Raw genomic sequence first — 19993 nt, forward strand, 5'->3', positions numbered from 1 at the left:
AAATATTCCTCTGGCTTACGTTGGAAAATGATGATGAGGAGGTAGTGGTTGATTCATCAGCATATGCTGATTATTTTTTAAATTAAACACAAATTATCCATTACACAGTAATTCATGTTTAGAGAAATTCTAGTAATAATATAAGTCTTTCATTTTTGATGTTATTTTTTCAAAAATGTGGACATTTTTTATTATCCAAAATACATGACAACGTGTGAACATGTGCCTATTTTATATTCTCATAACAAACACGTAATTTCAAATCTCTTTTCAGTATTCAGTTTTTTATTTCTCCTGAAAAGTTTGTTCTAAGGATCTTTCAAAAATACCCGACTCACATGTTCTTCATTGTGAAAATACGTTGAGAATTTTATGGACACAATTTTCGACTAAAATTCTCTTTGAACGCATCTTCTTTGAAACAATTTTGAGAAAACTGAAATTTATGAAAAAATTGTTGTTATTTCTGGAGTTTTAAAAAGATATTTATAATTTTTTGATGGAAGGTTAACAGCAGTATTTATTACGTGTCTGTACACCTTCAATTAATGATTAATTGATTAATTAGTCAATTAACTAATTAACTAAAAACGAAATAAGTTTACTTTTTTATAAATATTTAATATGCATAAAACATAACCTCTAATAATAAACAATTGTGAGCCAAGTATTAAAATTCACCCCAAGTAAAATAGTATACATCACACCTTTATAGAAAATTCCCCTTTCTCGCTACGTTTTCCAATCCTTATCCATTCAAATAGCTTTTCAGATTTCCCAGAGCCTTCACCTGTACTGCGTATGTAATTAAAACTCACGTCATGGTTTTAAGGACCAATTTAACTGTTGTTAAATTGTTGATTAGGGCCATATATAAGTGTAATCTCAAGCAAAGGTACCTCGGAAACAATTTCCGTTCATATTTAAAGTGAACGTGTTATTTTAAATTATATTAGAAGAGGATTTGTTTATTAACAAACGATATGAATATATTTCCTTTATTTATTTTCAAAAATTAATCTACAGTCAATTTTCTGAAACTTCCATTGACGCCGAAGACGTTATTTGTTGACACTTCGTTATTATTAGTGGACTGACATTTTAAAAGCAGCAATTTTTCAAACAAAGCTTCATTTTTTTCAATTTCTTCACACCATCTGTCTGTAATGTAAAAATAAGTTTAGAAACATCGCTATTTGTAAATCTGTGAACTCACCTTGAATTTTTTCAATCGATATTTGAGTCCCTCCATAATTCGAAGGCAAATAATTCTTAGGAATAAATGCATAAAGTGATTCATAACTTGAATGAATCACAAGCTGTGAAATTAAATAAATTATTCGAGAAAATCGGTAGAAAAATTGATGGTACAAAATCCACATACTATGAAACATTTGTCATTATATAACAAATCGTAATTGGATTCTGTTCACTTACTTTGCCATGAAACTTGCTTGGTAGAAACAGTTTAAAAAACGTTAAAACTTTATCAATAATCGTGGATGGGTTCACTATATGGATATTTTTGAGTCTCAAATTGATAGCAAGCTAGAAAAAAAAGTTTTAATTATGAATATGAATAGAAAATGATTACAATTTCTTGACGTATACTCTTAAAGTAATTTTTTACAAATTAAACAAAAAATGAAAATTGTTAGGTCATCATCATTGCTGTATGCATAACATGATTTTATCGTTGTTGTCAAATACATTTCCTGTGAGCCATGTCTTCAGGATTGGTAATTTGATGCTGATTACAATACAAATACCTTCGATAAATCAAGCTCTAGATACTCCTAAGAGAAACCAACTTATTTGACAACTCATTCAATCCTTCGTTTACTATTACATATTCGTCCATATTACGATTGAACAAACATTCGCCCAAAATTACCACATGATTTAATGTGAGCACCCATCTTGGACTGAACCATATAAAATTTCTATAACTCTGTTGATAAATTATCTTTTAGGTCTCTATCAATAAAAATTTCATTTGGAAGCATATAATATTGTCGTTTCGACTACTTTCAGTCTTTATCAAAATATAATGAGATACATAATGAATATCAAAATATGTTTTATTTTTCTTATACTATTGATGACCTTGTAATCTATTTTCTAAATACTGAGATGTCTGCCCTATGTAGATAGCGTCGCAATAATTATAAGATACTTGATATATAATATCAATTTTGTTTTAGATTGTAATTTAATGAAATGTTTTGCTACAAAAAATCAGTTTTTATCATTTTAGCATGTGAAACATTAATAAATATTTTCAATTTAGTTAGTTCTATACACATAGAACAAATTTGAAAAGTAAATTTTCCTAGACCATACTCGGACCCGTAGCCTACAGTTTTAATGCACGGAACATTAACAATGAGCTATCAGAGGAATTCAAACTATTTTTCAAGGTACTATGGCTTCTGAAAGAATTCATAAATTGAAGTATAAAATAGGAAGGAGTGAGACCAGAGGGCGTAGGACTCACACGCTAATCAGAAGTGTTGAGATTTATAATAGCTTGAGCTTAGGTTGCACGCGTTCAGCGGTCAATAGCTTATAGCTGATTCACTCTCTGTATTCTTCAAGGAAACATTTTCAAATCTTTCACTAAAATTCTAGGTAAGAACCGTCAGCTATTGCTCAATTACGAAGCACGTCATCTGGTCCATGTTCAGGGTCATTCTTCGACATATTGGGTACCAGTAGTGATATTTTCGGAACGTTTACAAACCTTGCGAAGTCTCAGACTCTTCAAGACAAGTGACCTATGATATTGTGCTTCCAGGATAGTGTCGGATGACCAGGAAATCATCAAAGAAATCCACGATGATCCCTTACAATCGACGAATTATTGCGCAAAAAAACTTGAACAAACATTATGTGTTCTTTCCGAGCGAACCAAAACTTATGACTATGGTTTTTGAAACAACTCATAAATTGAAGTAATAAAAAAAGGAGGAGCGAAACCAGAGGCCAAGGACCAAGCTAATCAGAAGTGTGGAGATTTATAATGGCTTGAGCTAAGCTTGCGCGCGTTCAACAACTAACAGCTGTGCACTTTCTGTACTTTTCAAAGGAACATCTTCAAATCTTCCACTAAAATTCTGGGTAAGAACCGTCAGCAGTTGCCTAATTACGAGGCACGTCATCTGTTCAATGTTCAGGGATCTTCTTCGATATGTTGGTTACGAGTATTGATATCTTCGGAACGGTTGCAAACCTTGGGAAGTCTCAGACTCCTCAATGCGAGTGATCTACGTCGTTACGAAAAAAAAATTGAACAAACATTCAGCGTTCTTTTCGAGCGAACGAAAACTCATGACCTCTCAATTTGATTTCTGCATTTGTTCACTTAACAAATGTCGAAACCGAAAAAAGAGAACACTAACAAAAATCTCAATTCAAATTAGACTCAAACCTGTCAACATTATTGTATGTTTAGGTTCCACAGTGTTTTGATGTTGTGTTGAATTGTGTTAAAAACCAACTAAAAAGTGACTTTTTTTAACAATGCCAGAAACTAGAGAACCTGCTGAAACATTATACGATTATTATAATTTTATATAACTATGTACTATGTTTAAAATAACAATAACAATAATTCATTATATGAATTAATGGAAAAAATAATATTGTTTTTAATAATATAAGAAAATTTGCCATCAAAATAACTTCAACAACAATTTTTAGTAGTCGTAGATAAAGTATAGTATTTTACTCACGTATAATGAGTTTTTATTCACTAGGTGAGTTATAATCTGCATTATACACTCGTGAATAATATACTATAAATAATGTAATTTTGTGTGAGTTTCATATGTATATGTAAATTTATATGTACCGTATGTTTCTGAGGAAACCGGCCATAGGATTTCCCATGTTACCATTTAAACTTCGGGTTGCCTGTATTTTATTGTTGATACATTACATAACAATTTTTTTGTTCATAATTTTTTATCTTTTAATGCTATTTCATTAAACGCTGTTGTTTGATTATTTTCATTCAAAAACCAAAATAAATGTAATTTCATTGCATTTAACAAAATATTAATAAAATAAAAAATTAAGAAGATGAAAAATTGTTATTTAATGTATCAACAATAAAATTCAGGTAGAAAGACTGACCCGAAAAGTCGGCGGTCGACCGCCCCCCAGGAGCGAGAAGACCCGAAGTTAACATGGGGCTTAAAAAGTAACATACTGTTTATGCATTATTAGTTTTATTAAAATACTCACGAATAATTTTGCATAGAATGAGCAAACCCTTGGTGTATATTTTAGTAAATGCTTCGGCTCGAAATATGACAGATCAATTATTAAAATATGAGAGTAAAAACAATCTCCCCTATCAAGTCTCAATTCCACGCCCATCATGGTTAACAATTGATAAAATTCGGCGTCGCATTGTAAATCTTCGCATTTTTCCAGTCTAAAAATGACTATGCGACACAAATCTGAGGTTAGGTCCGGCATAACAATGGGACGCCTGGAAAATAAATACTATACGATATCATTTTTCACGGACTTTTTCATACGTAGTTGTGCTGGAACACAACAATTTATCCGAATAACTCATTTGGTGTCCTTGTTATTTATTAATTAACATAACAATATTTCTAGTTTTATAAATTTTTAATTATCAATAGAATCGTTTGCATCATAATATTCGTAGATAATTACTTTCTAAAATATATAAACAAACCAATCAATCACACACGAGTTTTTCGGATTTAATGACGGTACACAATAATTGTTAATTGAATTAAAAACACGACGATGGTCGCAGAAGTACCTGGCCTGACCTAGAGATGGCGGTATTACCACTGTATAACAAAGTACACAATCTATACAGCAAATGTTTCAAATTTGGAGACGCCACGTTCTTCAGTATTTGGTCGGCAGCCATCAAAAGAGAACGTATTCAGTGAATTTGTAACCATGGAAAAATTAGACATCGTTATGTAAATTGAACTAGATTTTACTCTGGGTGAGACTGCTCGTTCATTATCAACATTAAAATATTGGCTAACAGACTTTTAACGAGGCTGTACGACCTGCAAAGACCAGCAAGGAGTGACCAAATGAGGTGACAACTCCAGAAATGTTGAAGAAAATCGAAAAAGTGGAACTAAACGATCGTCGACTGGGAATTAGGACATAAGAAAGCTGTGCGCAAGATGGGTTTCACGTTTGCTCACAATGAAACAAGAACGTTGTTGTTGTTTCCATCGAGTGTTGGACAATGTTTCACAGAAATAATTATTGCACCGTACCATAACACGTGGGTCAATCAATTCACACCAATAACAAAATAACAATCAAAACATTGGACTGAAAAAAGAGAACAGGGTCCAAAGAAGGCAAAGACTATCTTGAAACTATTTACATTGACTATCATGAAAAAGGAAAAACTATCAACGGCGCGCATTATGCGAAGTTATTGCAAGGTTTTAGGAAAAAATCAATCAAAAACGGCCGTATTTGACTAAGAACAAAGCTTCATCAAGACAATCTCACATATATGTTATTGCAATGGCCAAAATTAATAAACTAGAGTTTGAATTGCTACTTCAAGCACGCCAGATTTAGCTCCCTCGGATTATTTCCTATTCCTAGACTTGTAAACATAACTCGGTGGTCAAAGATTTTTCAACAATGTGAAAATTAAATTACGTTGAAAAATAAATATATTTATCCCAAAATTTGTTGGATCAGGGACTTCTGAGACTATCTTCGTCCTCTTATGACAAAAACTGCTCTGGAAATGATACTTACGATATTTTTTTGACTTCGTTATATAAATTTGTATTCGGTATCATCTTACCAAAAAAATTTGAATGTTCTGTCCGTAGAGTATAATAATTTTCTAAACACCTTTTGGTTTTTTCCATATTCATTTTAGTGTTAAACAGAAATATTTCAATTTTTTTTCTCGAACTTTCTGTAAAATATAATTTTTAATTACACAAAATTTCATAGATACGTCAAGAAGTGAAAATTAAGAACTTGATTATATTTACTAAGAATATTTCAGCCTGGAAATATCATAGTTATGTCCCCTACTGACCATCCGGTACATTTATTTTTATAATATTCAGTATAATAGTAAATTAATTTAATCATCTCGCAATTTTCTGCAACGCTAAGATAAAAAAATCTAGTTTGGAAAACTCCAGTAAAATATAATTATATTTCTTTTCAACATGATCAATAAATTTGAGATAAGATATCTCCAGAGCGAGATATTTATGTCATATAATAATAACGAAATCAGTATAAACATATAAATCGATTACGAGCAATGAACCACAAATTTTTTTGCAAAACATCTATTTTATCAATTTATCATCATCAGCTATTCTAAAAATTTGTTACTAGAAATGTCAAAGATAAAAGAATGAAATTTTAATTAGTTTTTCTACGCATTTTTGATCTTCATTTATAAAATTTTAAGATTTAATATAAAAAAAGAATTTACACTATTTATAGATACAGTTGAATTTCTAAGTTTGAGTTGAACTCCTCGGAACTTTGATGTACGAGTTTCTTACATAAAAATTATTCCTTATTATTTTTTATTTATTTTAAATTTAAATTTTATCGAAATTCATTAACTTTTTCTGGTTTCTCATTGTATTGTATTAATGACTTTTTAATCTATATTTAAAATATTACGATATCTGCCCTATGTAAAACCTATAACAATTATTACTAGGAGTATCATATATCAAATTAATTATCATATTTTTTCTGTATTTTCGACCACTTAACTATATAAGAATAACCTCTAGATGAAAAAATCACGTACCTTCTTCAGGTAAATTACTCTGTATTATCCATTTTGCTAGTATTCCAACCATTTCATTAAAATCCTCCAACGAAACATTCAGAGATTTTAAAATATTATTTCTTTCATTTCTTGTCACTCGGATAATATTATAATCGTAAATCATTACGAAATATAACCGTTTAGTATAAAATTCTGAAATGAACTGATCAATTAATATCGAAAATTATAAGACAACTTGTTTGGTAGGAGATTGAACAACACTTACGCAGTATTGGCTTAACAAATTTTACATAACGAAATTGCTTATTAATTAATTGGTTTATGTAAATGTCGGATATATTAATAAATATTTGATAATGTTGTTTGTAGTAATTAAATTGTGAATCATTTATTCATTAATTTACACCCCAAGGGCCATATAAGTATGGGAAAGACATACAAAGAGTTAACAATTGTACATATAAAGTAAAGTACAAATAAACTATGGTACATGTAGATGAAGTGTAAATAATATACACACAAATTTTCTTTTTTACGTCAGAAATAGCGCCGCGAAAAGTATCCAGAGTTCTCCATATGACAGTGATATTGATTCATTCGATATTGCAGGAGGGAATTTCTGTGATGTGTTTGAATGAATTGTATGACATTTTTAAGTTTTTCTTCCACAGGAGAATCTTTTAGGAAAAGGTTTTGAAGAATACTCACGCAGTGAAAGTTGTCCGTCGAGCGAGTGGGTTTAGAGAGAAAAGGAGAGAATTCCTTCCTCGAGGTGGTGGAAACAAGCTTGCTCCAGGTTTGTATTGGAGAGCGGGCTACTCTAGTCATTTTGGGAGAATAGAGAATAGGGAATAAAAATTGAAATTTAATTTCATAGACGGAATTTGAAATTCGATAATTAAATTCCATTTGTTAATACCTAACTGGGATTTGGCTCTCCTACGACATTGGACTTACTGCCGGAGGGAGTTTCCTCTCCGGTTAAAGGATTTCTGACCCTTTTGATTGCCTTGTTAGTACTTAAAATGGACTACTATTCTACTGAAAATAAATAGTCTCCTTGGACACTCAATTGGCCTTGTAAATAGATAAATTCATTATAAATAAGCCCCAAAAAGGTGACTTTAATAACAAAAAAGCCCGCAAAGGAGCCCTTTTGAACTGTAGCATGTACAACACCATAAACCAGTGGAAATACTTTCTTTAAAAGCGAGATTTAGTATCGTTGTAGGCGACCCTGCGTTAATTGGTGTGTTTCCGAAGAAAACAGTGATCGAATATACAGTAGGCCTTTATTTCTTACAGACGTTCTTCTCATAGCGCTCCTAGAAGGCACCTAATATTGAAAAATTTGGTGAATTTTTTTAGGAAGTCATCAAGCTATGATCATTGGTTGAGTTAGTATTGGGTAATATTAAAATAATAACAAATAATTACAAGACCGTCATCATTAAACAAGTGAACACAGTTTGTGAGAGTATTATAGAATCGTCCTTCTTTATGAGAAAAAATTATAAGACGATTTGAGTATATCCACCTTAAGTATACTATAGGTCAAAAACGACTACTTTATTGATACTTTCTCTTTAAAATCCTTGATCTCTTTTATCGTTGATATTTTGAATTGTTTTTGTCGGTTTGTTCCCAAAAACTTGTTTTTTAATCTTGTTCGAAACTTACAAGTGCTAACTGAAAAGTTTATAAAAATACATAATATAATATTTTCCATAAACATAATTGTACACACTTTTTTTAGTGTTGCTTCAACCTTTTTAACCCTTCCCAATGATATTTACCGTTTTTATTCTCAAAATAGGCGTTTACGCCCTCGTTTGACAAAAATCTCTCTCTTACAACTAAAAATTTTTCTGCGATAGGTGGTCACCTAATTCGAAGTCAATTTCATGAAAAACTTTCTTATACGATTGCTATACAGAAATTTTAGAGAAAATCTCTTAATATTCCGACTCACTTTAATGAGAATCTCTCAATACTTTGGCTCATTCAATACCAGTTGAAACAGAAACATTAGTCCGGTCAATTTAGACATTCGAAGTTACATAAATTCCCACCAAGCTGAAAATCAGTAAATTGGTTTAAAGTATAATTGAAAATAAATTTTTAAAGTAAATGGTAAGTTTTATCATGAAAATATTTTTTTTTCTTCGTGTTCGCATGTCGCATGTCGCCTCGCTGGAATCAAACGGATCCTCCACTATTGGTGATTCAATATTAGAGCACGACCGGCCTTAACAAGATGTATATGCCAGATAACAAGAAAAAGGAATAACAATCATGATGTATTTAGCTTCAGCAGCTACTAAATCATATTCAAAACCAAATTCAAATTCAAAATTTGGAATGGTTATATCCCCGAAATGGTGGCTCGTAAGAAAAAAGTATTCCCACATTTTTTGTAGATAACTTTATGGTCTACAACTTTTGTCTGGAATATTTTTATGAAAATTGCGAAAAACCTATTTTTTTGTCCTTTGACCTTGAATAAAAATTTTTTCCATACACGGGAATGGTTGGGAACTTTCAATTTTCATTTTTAATTACTTTTTAAACAATTTTACTGATTTTCAGCTTGGTGGGAATTTCTGTCGCTTCGCTCTTATTTTTTGGTCCAATTTTATCAGACTACATTCAAAGATGCTATATTATTCAACAAGTACCCAGAGAACTTAAACGAGTCTTACAATCTAGATCTGAAGATCAAACTGAAATTTGAACTCTAATTTAAACCAAATATAACCAAGACTTTACAGTTTACCGTTAAACAGATATTTTTCTGCTAGTTGTCACAAATATAACAAAAATTTTTCCGATATTTATTTTAAAGTTAAATTGTTTATAACAGTTGGTGGCCTAATTTGGACCAATTTTATAATAGAAAATAATAAAAATTAAGTAATAGAAAAGAAACTCACTAAGTGAACGTTCAAACTAAAACCTTTTATCAAATTTTAAAAACCATTTATAATAGTAAAAAATAAATTCAAGAAAATTTTGTCATCGGTCCATTATAGAAGACCACTTCCTAAATTGGAGCTTTCTTAACGACAATTACAACAATAGAACCTTTCAACTACAGTACAAACACCAGCAAACCGAGTATGAATCCAAATGTGTCATTTCATTCATTGTATCATATCTTCTTTCTTGGTTTCTTCACACAATACACAAAACCATGAACCACTATTTTCTGTTTTATGTTTCGGCATTTTGTCAATGTTTGGTGAACTTATATTTTGAAACTTCCCAAGTTTATTCTGTCTAACTGTGATTTATGAAGGCTGCTTACTATTTCCACTGCTTTCTGAGCTATTGGTGCTCTACGAGAAGATGAAGGACCATCTGTATTTTGATTTTTCTTTACTCGTGGTGATATTTTTTCAAGAACTCTCCTAAATCGTTTCTTCTTCTTACCACTTTTATCTCCATCATCATTACTGCTAGAAGTTGTACAGAGGTTGTAGGTTGTAAAACATGAGCTGGTGTAGATTGGTCATCTGTAAATACAAGATTATTTCCAAATTCCGGAAGCATGAAAGGCAGTCTCTGCATTTCCCACAGTGGTCGCTCTGCTATGTGCCTTGAGCTTGTGTAAAATAAGTCTAAAAAGGACCAAAAAATGCTATATCCAAAGGCTGTAATCGGTGGGTGGTATGTCCAGGTAGTTGAAGTAAAACGATTCCATTTATTTTTAGCAAACTCACAAGCCTGCAATTTTTTGTTGTGTGTTGTACGGTCATCAAGCATTAGAAAAACTTAATTATGTACATTGTAGTGGAGATGTTTTTGCAAATGCATCAGCCATTCAACAAAGAGATCTGAGTTAATATGTCCCGTGTCCGAAATCGTAATACTAGCGGGAGGTGCTCCAATTTTAGGGTCAGGCTGAAATGTTTTTCTCTTATACATTATCACTGGTGGAATATATACACCGGCAGCACATACTACTACTACTAACTTTTTTGCACATTGGTAAAACCAGATTCGTCCACGTTAAATATAGTGTCGTCTGTAAATTGATGTTTATCGACAATTCGTTGTAAAAGATCGAAAAAATAGTTAACATTTTCTTTATTAAAGCTTCTGGATCTCGCCATTGACGTTCCTTGAAGTTTCCGGAGCGAATGTTGAGGATTTCATTTCGAGAAAGAGTAAAACCAGCAATTTGTTCATCTATATTGCAACCATGTGATGAGGCATATTTTTCTGCAACATCAAAAGCTAATTTTTTGACATCAAGGTGAAGGATGTGATTGGAAATAGTTCTTTCCATATCTGTAGAAAATACCGATGGTCTACCAAATGCTTTAACATTATTGCGAACGGAGTTTTTTCATCAGCATATCAGCCTTTAGAACTCCATAAACACGAGTGCATGCATTATATCATTTTCGGACAATCCATCCTCTTATTGACATTGTAACTGTGAAAATATTTTTTCTTATTTATGTTTTCTTTAAAAGAAATGTAGAAATGTGGTTGTCGAAATTGGACCGGATCAATTTATACTTAATATAATACAAAACCGTCAGACTAACATAACCTGATAAAATTGTAGCATGAAATTGTAGATAGATAAGTAATATTTGAGATGATATAATAAGACCTGTAATTACGTTTTGACGTACTAACGGCTTTCGTTATTACATCAAAATAACAAAGTTTCTTTCAATGCAACCATGAGACGTTTCTTCAGAAACACGATGGCATCAAGCTCGTCTACATCTACGTATAATAAGTTGCCTATCTAAAATCGCACAGATTTTATCAATCTTTGGTTACTGCAACGGTCAAATGGTTCAAATTAGCCCGAAAAACGAAAATGGACAAAGAACATTTTGCAATTGCAATTTCTATGAAGCTTTAGGTTAACCTTTTGATGAAATACGAAGATAAATTTTCGATAGAAGCACAACAAATTTGAAAAATAAGAGGGGTAATTTAAAAATTTGCTCCAGAACGGAAAAAGTTTTGTTTTCTTGACGCATCGACAATGTGGATGATTTCTTCAGCATCATCGTCGAGTTCATCAAATATAAAGTGTACATCTTCAATTATGTTCACAAAACTTGGGTTCGGATCCTCCCTTTCACGTTAAACTGCAGTTTAAACTACCCGCTGACCACAGGCAACGTTTAAACCGTTTGTCAGTAAACGCCCTCTATAAAACGTGAGAAAGTCGATGTCTGTAGTCGTATTGGGATCTATTGTATCTGCGATACTGGAGAACCCAGTTTTACAGCTGATCTATCAACCCCTCTCCTTTTAAAAAGTCTAGAATGTGAAATGGCTTCAATTGCCAGAGATCTTCGACTACTATTTCATACGCACCCAGGTGTAGTGCTCTGGAGTTCTTTTGTGTTCCATACTACCGTCTTCTGTGCAACCAAATCAGTAGGTAGCATTATATGCTAGGTCTAGCGTAGGTGTTGAGGTGACCATGCTCCAATAAAACTCCTGTTAGTATTCGTAGATTGTTCTTACTTAGGTTGATACATTCAGCAAATCTACTCTAATTATAGTTTCCCAGAAGAGTCTTTCCCTGCCTCAGTCCCTGTAGGTTGTCACAATAATTGGTTTTGCTCCTATCTACCTTCTTTTTCAGTGCCTTTTCCATTGTTCTGTAGCTTTCTCTGACAATGAAGTAGTGCTCTTGGTTAAACTTGTAAAGAAATACGAAGAAATGTTTTCTAAAACAGCACAATAAATTTGAAAAATAAGTGTTACAATTGAAAAATTTGCTCTAGAACAAATAAATTTTTGTTTTCTTGAAGCATCGACAATTTCTTCATAATCATCATCGAGTTGACCAAATATAAAGTGTAAATCTTCTATTATTTTGTAAAAATGTAAACAATTTGATGAACTTATATTCGTGTCCTCAATTTCATATTAAACTGAGATTTAAACTTCTCCCAGACCGCCGGTAACGTTTAAACCGTAGTTTGTCGGTAAACGCAACGTGAAAAAGTAGATATCTGTAGTTTGAAGTTTGAACTTCACTTGTAAAATGTATAGAGATGGTCTACTTCTAGATGTTTCTTCCACATTATGTCTAAAGATGTTAATGAATTATATTCTAAATACACTTGTAATAAATATTCCCTAGCCTATTAGCAACAACCTAAGTTTACGTTCAAGTGTGATTTAGAACAAATAGGAATTCTAAATAAAAATAAAACCCGAATGAATAAAGTTAATAATATTTATGAACCTTCGCGGAGCAGTTTATCGAAATAAATAATTCGTAGGTTTAAGATGAATGGATTCGAGTTGTTTTGGTTTTTTTATAGTATCTCGGGATTAATACCACCCTAAATATTTTTTGAATTACTACTCCAAGTGAGTTTTATTCCTATTTTTATTGCGCTGCTCTCCATTTTTCAAGGAAACGCTGTAAACACGGGATATAACGAGATTATTGTTTTTATGTTTACCATTTCGTTTTCACTTATATTTTATTAAGTTCTCCCCTTATTTCTCGCGACTAATCTCCGAAGATACGTCTACCTTGTAAATGCTTACTGCTTATTTTTACTGGTTATCTTTTCTCGGAGCTATATATAGAGGAATTTAATGCTAAAATTTCAAAAACGGATAAAATAAATAAATGCATCTTTTGAATTACTCCACTCACAAGTACAAACATATACACTACTAATCAAAAGTTTTTGCCCACCCTATTGTTTGCGTCATATACAAGAACGATTTCAATTTCAATATTTTAAAGAACAAATTATATAGATAAGAATATGGTAATATTAAAACCTCAGTCTGTAATTTAAAATTTTTATTTCGGTGCATAATTTTGGCATACTCTGTAAGAAATTCACTAGTTTAATCATGATATTCCAATGTTGTGTATGACACTGCTATGTAGTTTCCTTGTCCTTATTGTTTTAGAACTTTATTGGGTTGAAGTCGAGCTACAGTAGCGGCTATTCCATACTTTCAGTATATTCTTCCTTCCCAATTCTTTCAAATAATCTTTCTACAACGTTGAGGAATGCTTGAGAGTGCTAAATTTTCCTTTAATATATTTTTAGCGTTTTTTCTTCGAAATCTCTTCAATTTTTACAAGATCTCCAGTTGTTTTTCCTCCAAAATATCTTCAAGCCATCAATGAGCTTCCGTCGTGTCTTACAGTCGATATTACACATGGATCTAACACCCGTTCTTCATTTGACTTACTTACACACTCTTCTCTTAGACTCAAAAACTGCAAGCTTTGATTCTATTCCTTATGCGTCCAATTTTTATGTTCTTTAGCTCACTGCAACTTCTCAATTTTATTTTGACATCTTAAAAGAGATTTCTTCACTGCCACTTTCTCAATCTCCTTGAATACCACCTTGAATATTTTCTATTGCCAAAGCTGCTGGTGCATGCATAGTTTTTCACGTTGTATTCCGAGGTACGTCGAGGTATTTTCAATTCGGTGCAAAGGTATAGTTACTTTTGCCTAGACTATGAAGACTTGCGATTAATTGACGAGTTTTAACTCGTTCCTCGGTTTTACACATTTTAAAACCTACAAGTCTCAATTTGCGAGTACGAAAACAATTCGTTAACGAAAAAATTTTTTGGTCTGAAAAGTATAAAGTACAGCATTTTGTTGCATCTCATAGGGCTAACTGAGACTAAACAACAATCATAAACACTGAAAAAATAATTCACAGATAAAGAACAAATCAGCCGGTCGCACCAACCGACACACATATTATTTTTGATTTGTAAGACACCTCTTAGACCTAGACGAGTGAGTTTTATGTATGGAACGCCTCAATTATCTCGTAAACGGCTTCTACGATTTTTATAAATTTTTGTGTACAAGAGTCTCATGATACAGCCATTGTTGTCAGATCTTTCCCTTTTCCGAAAAAATAATAAACTTTGTTGTTTCAAATGAATTACACTGTATATTTTCGCTTTTCGAAATCCTTTAAAAATTCTTATTATTTTCCATCTAATGTTTCCTATACCTGAATGGCATAATTACGGAGTTATAGCTACATTTGCGTTATCTCCGCCGAAGTTAAAATAATACATTTAGGTGGTTATGACTGCTACATTAACGAATTTGAAGTTTCAATAAATTATTATTGTTGAAATTTATTGAAAGTCACAATAAATCGTTTATCTGGAAAATAACGAATTGATATTTTAATGATATTAGGATATGATGATAGACGTAGAAGTCAACGAGAAACGTGGAATATAATAATAATTTATATCCTAACCGAAATCCCATAACAAGGTATACTGTAGTAAATAAGAGAAAAAGTTTAACGAAACTGGTTTAGTGAACAAATATTTAGATGTTTGTATCCTGTTAGAAGACAATCTACACTTAGTACTAGATAAATATCCAGGGAATTTGATATTTCGCAAACATGATACTAAATTCCATCCATACAAAGTCAAGTTGGTTCAAGAGTTATCAGATGACGATTTTGATAGACGTGAAGAGTTGAATGAATCCTTTAGACCAGAGGTAGGCAACGCGGAGCCAGCGGACGCCATGGCGCCCTCGATCCATTTTTAATGCGCCCTCGCTGGACTAGCTTAAATGTATGATAGCCAGAGCGATTTACTTACTCTTGTAAAACCGCTATATACAGCAAGTAGTCAGTTAAGTTTAGGATTGTGCATAGATTAGCAGCTTGCTAACCTTGAGCGTATCTAATAACACGCACGTATTTTTTGTCAGTGTGTGAGCGTATTTTGAATAGACCAGAACGGCATTTTAAGACCGTTCATACCAATTTTGATAGTGACTAACCAATGAAATCTGAAATTAGAAGACAAAATGATTTCTTTAAAATCTTCAATAACTAACCAGCAAAGTTTTTTTACTAAACCGATGCAACAACATAAAGCAGCAACGATCGCGTCATATAAAATATCGCATTTGCTAGCTAAGAATAAAAAAACATTTACAGATGGAGACTTAGTGAAATATGCCATGTTAGAATCTGTTAATTCACTTTTTGAAGAATTGAAAATAGTTTCAACGAGCTGTTACTAGAAGAATTGAAGTATTTTCAGAGAATTTGGAGGCAAAATTGGCAAATGATATGGAAAATTGTATTTTCTTTTCGCTACAGATGGATGAATCGACAGACGTGACAAATATATCACAATTATTACAAGAAAAGAAGAATTCCTCAAAGTTCTGTCATTAAAGGAAAGCACCAGAGGAGAAGACATCTTTTCTACTTTTAAAAAGTATATAACAGATTTAGAATTACCTGTACAAAAGTACATAACAGATGGGACACCAGCGATCTTTTAGAAGATGAGGACATTCAGTTCACAGATCGTTTACATACTGAAGTGATTTGGCTGAGCAGAAGTGAAATACTTGAGCGGTTTAACATGCGTTTGCCACAAATAAAGGATTTTATTGCATCAAGAGGCGAATGTTACGATCAATTAAAAAATAAGGATTGGCTAATCGACCCCGGATCTAATGGCAAAGTTGAATGAATTAATATTAAAAATACAAGAGAAAAATCAGCATATAGCTGATATGATTAGTGCAGTAAATGCATTCAATGCAATCTGTTGAAAAAATCGTTATCACATATAAAACATACTGTTTAGAGTTTGAATAATGAAAATTTTACTTATACATAATATTTAGAAATTATAGATAAACTAATGCAAGTGTTTTCTTCTTGATTTGAAGATTTTGCAGCATTAGAACCCGTACTAAGATTTTTCATAAATCCATTCAATGTTACTGAAGACGACGTCCTCGAAATAGTGTATTTCGATCCTCATAATATGGAAGACTTAGAATTAGAAATACTATAAACTCGCAAAGTGAAATTATTTTACAAGTGCATAGTAATAATAACATTTTTTGGAACTTTGTCGATAAAAATAAGTATTTCAAGGAAACGTGTGCTAAAAATTTATTCATATTGTGCAACAACATACAATTGCGAATCTTTATTCTCAAATATGAAATATTTGAAATCAAAATACCGAACAAAGCTTAATGACTCACATTTAGATAATTGTTTAAAGAGCGGAAACTCTAAATATATCCCCAAATATAAGAAATTAGTTGAAAATATGGACACCCAAGTTTCACACTGAATTATATGTATCATTATGTATGACACCAATAAAATAAAATTATAAAAAATCTATTTTTTCAATGCCTATTTATACCTGTTGTTTAACTGTAAAATATGAGCCCTCGGTGATTTTCAAATTTAGTATTGCGCCCTTAAGGACAAACAGGTCGGCAACCCCTGGCTTAGATTATTTCCTGTGGGGTCACTTAAAAAACATCGTTAATAAAACAATACCTGCCAGGAATTAAAAGAAAATATAATTAATATAATTAAAAAATAAATAAAATCGTATTACTTGTTGTATTGAAGTGAATGGACAACGTTTTGAGCATCTCAGTATTTCTTAAAGATTTCTAAAAACACAAAATATATCAGGTGATCTATTTCAAATACCAAAGTTCATTATTTTTCAGGAAAAGGAAAGATCTGACAACAATGTAAATACCACCATCATTTAATGAAAAAACTATGGAGTGAGCCAAAACTTTTTACTGGTAGCGTTCAATATAACTCAATTATATTGTCAAAAATCAGGTCCCATGCTAATAGTTGAGAAATTATTATAAATATTACAGTGGAATAGTCACTAATGTTTTATACTCGTACAATACTTTGTAGAATTCAAATGAAGCATAAAACGAATAAGGTGAATATAGAATCAACAAGTTAGAAAGGAAGTCAAGTGGAATTCAAATATCCTTACACAATTTCTCATATCCTTCTCCCGCATTTTCCCCAAAATCTGACTCTTTAATAAGTAAGATATGACTTGGTTTCCTTCCAAATGTAATCTTAGGCATAATTGAAAATTTCCCGGCACAGTCGTCTCTAATAAAATATATTTTAAAATAATAAAAAGGAAAAGAAAACTTCATAACGTTCCAAGAGTTGAAAATATATCTTCATTTTATCTGTAATTGAAAATGCGTTTGTAGAAAATTTTTATTTTGATTCAAAATCATCAATGAAGATTATATACTATATGAATCAACACAATACTATTTGTTTCCGAGATTATATTGATAAATTTATCAAAGCCTTCAAAAATGTAATTGTACGCCACTGATTAAGCGATAGGTAAATTCAGCTTTGCACTGTTAAAAGGAGGTTTGCGGTGGAGGTTTCAAGTAATGACTAACCTTATTCTTATCTCTTCCTAGCAGCCAATCGACGCTTCTGCATTTTTTTCTATTGGAATTAACTTCAAAATTTATTGTCGATTCCATTATCAAAACGAAAACGATATTTTTGTTTAAGCAGATTCAAATTTAACAGAAAAAACTTGATGGACGCGCGTTGTGTTTTAATCTTCTTTAGCTATCAAAAGGCATTCACGCAAACTATGATCTAAGGTCACATCTCGTTTAATTTTCGATGGAAATTCAAAATATGATCATTTCATTACTTTTTGTTTAATAATTGTCATTGAACAGTTATCAACCATTAACCTACTCACACGAATTTTGTACTAAAAGTGAATACTAATAAGCTAATTAGCAAAACTGTCCACTTTAATTTTTTTTAATATTTCATTTTTTTTCCCAGCATTACCATGCAAAAATAATCAATAAATTTTTATTATCGGTTTTTAAAATAAATACTGATTTTCCAAAAAGTTCCCATTTGCGGACCACGGATGGACAGGGATGGAATAATAATGTATTGATGGAAATAAATATCAATTATAAAAAAAGCTAGTGCAAAGGCTCAAAACATTGGTCAAAATAAAATCAAAGAATGAAAAAGCAATACTATTGAGATATAAATAATCATTTATGTAATTTTTGCATACATCCACAACCACATGTATTTCAAAATTACACTTTTGGCACCGTTTTCTTGCCTTTTTCTCATATACAGCACATTTTTTTTTGCTTGCTACCTTCAGTTGTTTCAATCAAAAGTCCTTCGCGGCTTTTACGGATATCTTCTGGCACACGTTTACTGGTTAGTTTATGAAGGCTTGGTCTGCATAACCTCTTAGGGTCAGAAATTGGAAACGTTGCCAAATAGGTTCCTGCTATTATCATCCAATCTAGTTTATCCACACCGACCATGTACTTGTTTTATTTAATCACTTTTACACGATGATAGGAACAACCACCGTCTTTTTGTCAGTCCTGGAAAAGCGAAATACAAAATGTATTGCATCAAGTCCTTGATGATTTGATAATACTTTGTATATTATTGTCTTTCCAAGTTATTGTAAATATATCATTGTTTTTATCAAATGTGCCTCGAATTTATTTTTTCATTTCTTCATCCTTTTTGAATGAGCACTTGTTGGTTCTGTTGTAACGAACCGTGCCTGTAGCTCTTATTTCACTTTATACTGAAGTTTTCAATGAAAAACATGATCAGTAGACGCTCCAAGACCTTCAACTGGGAAAGCTCTTGGCTCTGTTTTCCCTCATAAAGCTCTGCATGGAAACAGAATCCGGCTTCAGTGCAGCACATTTGCCATTGCTTGAATCCGAACCGAATCGGCTTACCACGATAAATTGCTTGAAAAAGTGATGCCCATAGTATCTAATCATTTGTTCGTCAATGCTTATATTTTTGGCGAAAACTCCAAATTGCAAGAACTGATTGTTAATTTGTTCTAATAAAGGAAAAATTTTGAGATTTTTTGGTTGTTATCAATTTTCTAATTATCATTCAGGTGTAGATTTTTTTCATCCTCGCACCAATACATTTGCTCCTGTGGGAGAAAATGGTATCCTGTCAGTATCAGAAACCTAATGAACTTTCGAAGACAGTCCACAGACAACGTGAATGAGTGGCCATTAATTTTGAGTTGCATACGTGACACTTTGCTCTACTATATACAGAATTATATCTTCCGTAAGTAATGTTTCAAATATTTGAACCTCAGACATTCCTTTCAAATCATTTTTTATTTTTTCTGCCTCTTTTATATCTCTTGATCGTACCTCAAAACTCTGGTGAAATCACGTTTCGTTTTCTTCAAACTTGATACAAGTTCCTTCTTGCAACTGGTATGAAGAGCTTTCTGAACCGGACTTGAGGGACCTACTTTCTTAATCTCTTCTTCCAAGAGATTTGACTGAATTTCAAAAGTTTT

General features: G+C 31.9%; 1 protein-coding gene across 1 annotated transcript; it reads right to left on the reverse strand.

Annotated features, from left to right (window-relative positions):
- Positions 1–983: 983 nt before the first annotated feature.
- LOC130440944 (uncharacterized) lies at positions 984–7065 on the reverse strand. Its single transcript, XM_056774351.1, has 6 exons — positions 6821–7065; positions 5788–5953; positions 4249–4498; positions 1438–1548; positions 1217–1319; positions 984–1161 (listed from the first exon to the last, which is right to left on the reverse strand). Exons 1-6 carry the CDS (start codon positions 6963–6965, stop codon positions 1016–1018), a joined length of 921 nt encoding a protein of 306 aa, XP_056630329.1. The 5' UTR covers positions 6966–7065; the 3' UTR covers positions 984–1015.
- Between the last annotated feature and the right edge of the window lie 12928 nt (positions 7066–19993).

Source organism: Diorhabda sublineata, chromosome 1 (assembly GCF_026230105.1).
Source record: "Diorhabda sublineata isolate icDioSubl1.1 chromosome 1, icDioSubl1.1, whole genome shotgun sequence".
NCBI lineage: Eukaryota > Metazoa > Arthropoda > Insecta > Coleoptera > Chrysomelidae > Diorhabda > Diorhabda sublineata.

Bases quoted from the DNA above. Each gene is read 5' to 3' on its own strand.
- LOC130440944 (XM_056774351.1), bottom strand. From the start codon at position 6,965: ATGATTTACGATTATAATATTATCCGAGTGACAAGAAATGAAAGAAAT. The intron at 5,954-6,820 runs GTACGTGATTTT...TATATTTTACAG, and splicing joins GAGTAATTTACCTGAAGAAG to AAAGTTCGAGAAAAAAAATT. The intron at 1,162-1,216 runs GTGAGTTCACAG...TTTACATTACAG, and splicing joins ATCGATTGAAAAAATTCAAG to ACAGATGGTGTGAAGAAATT.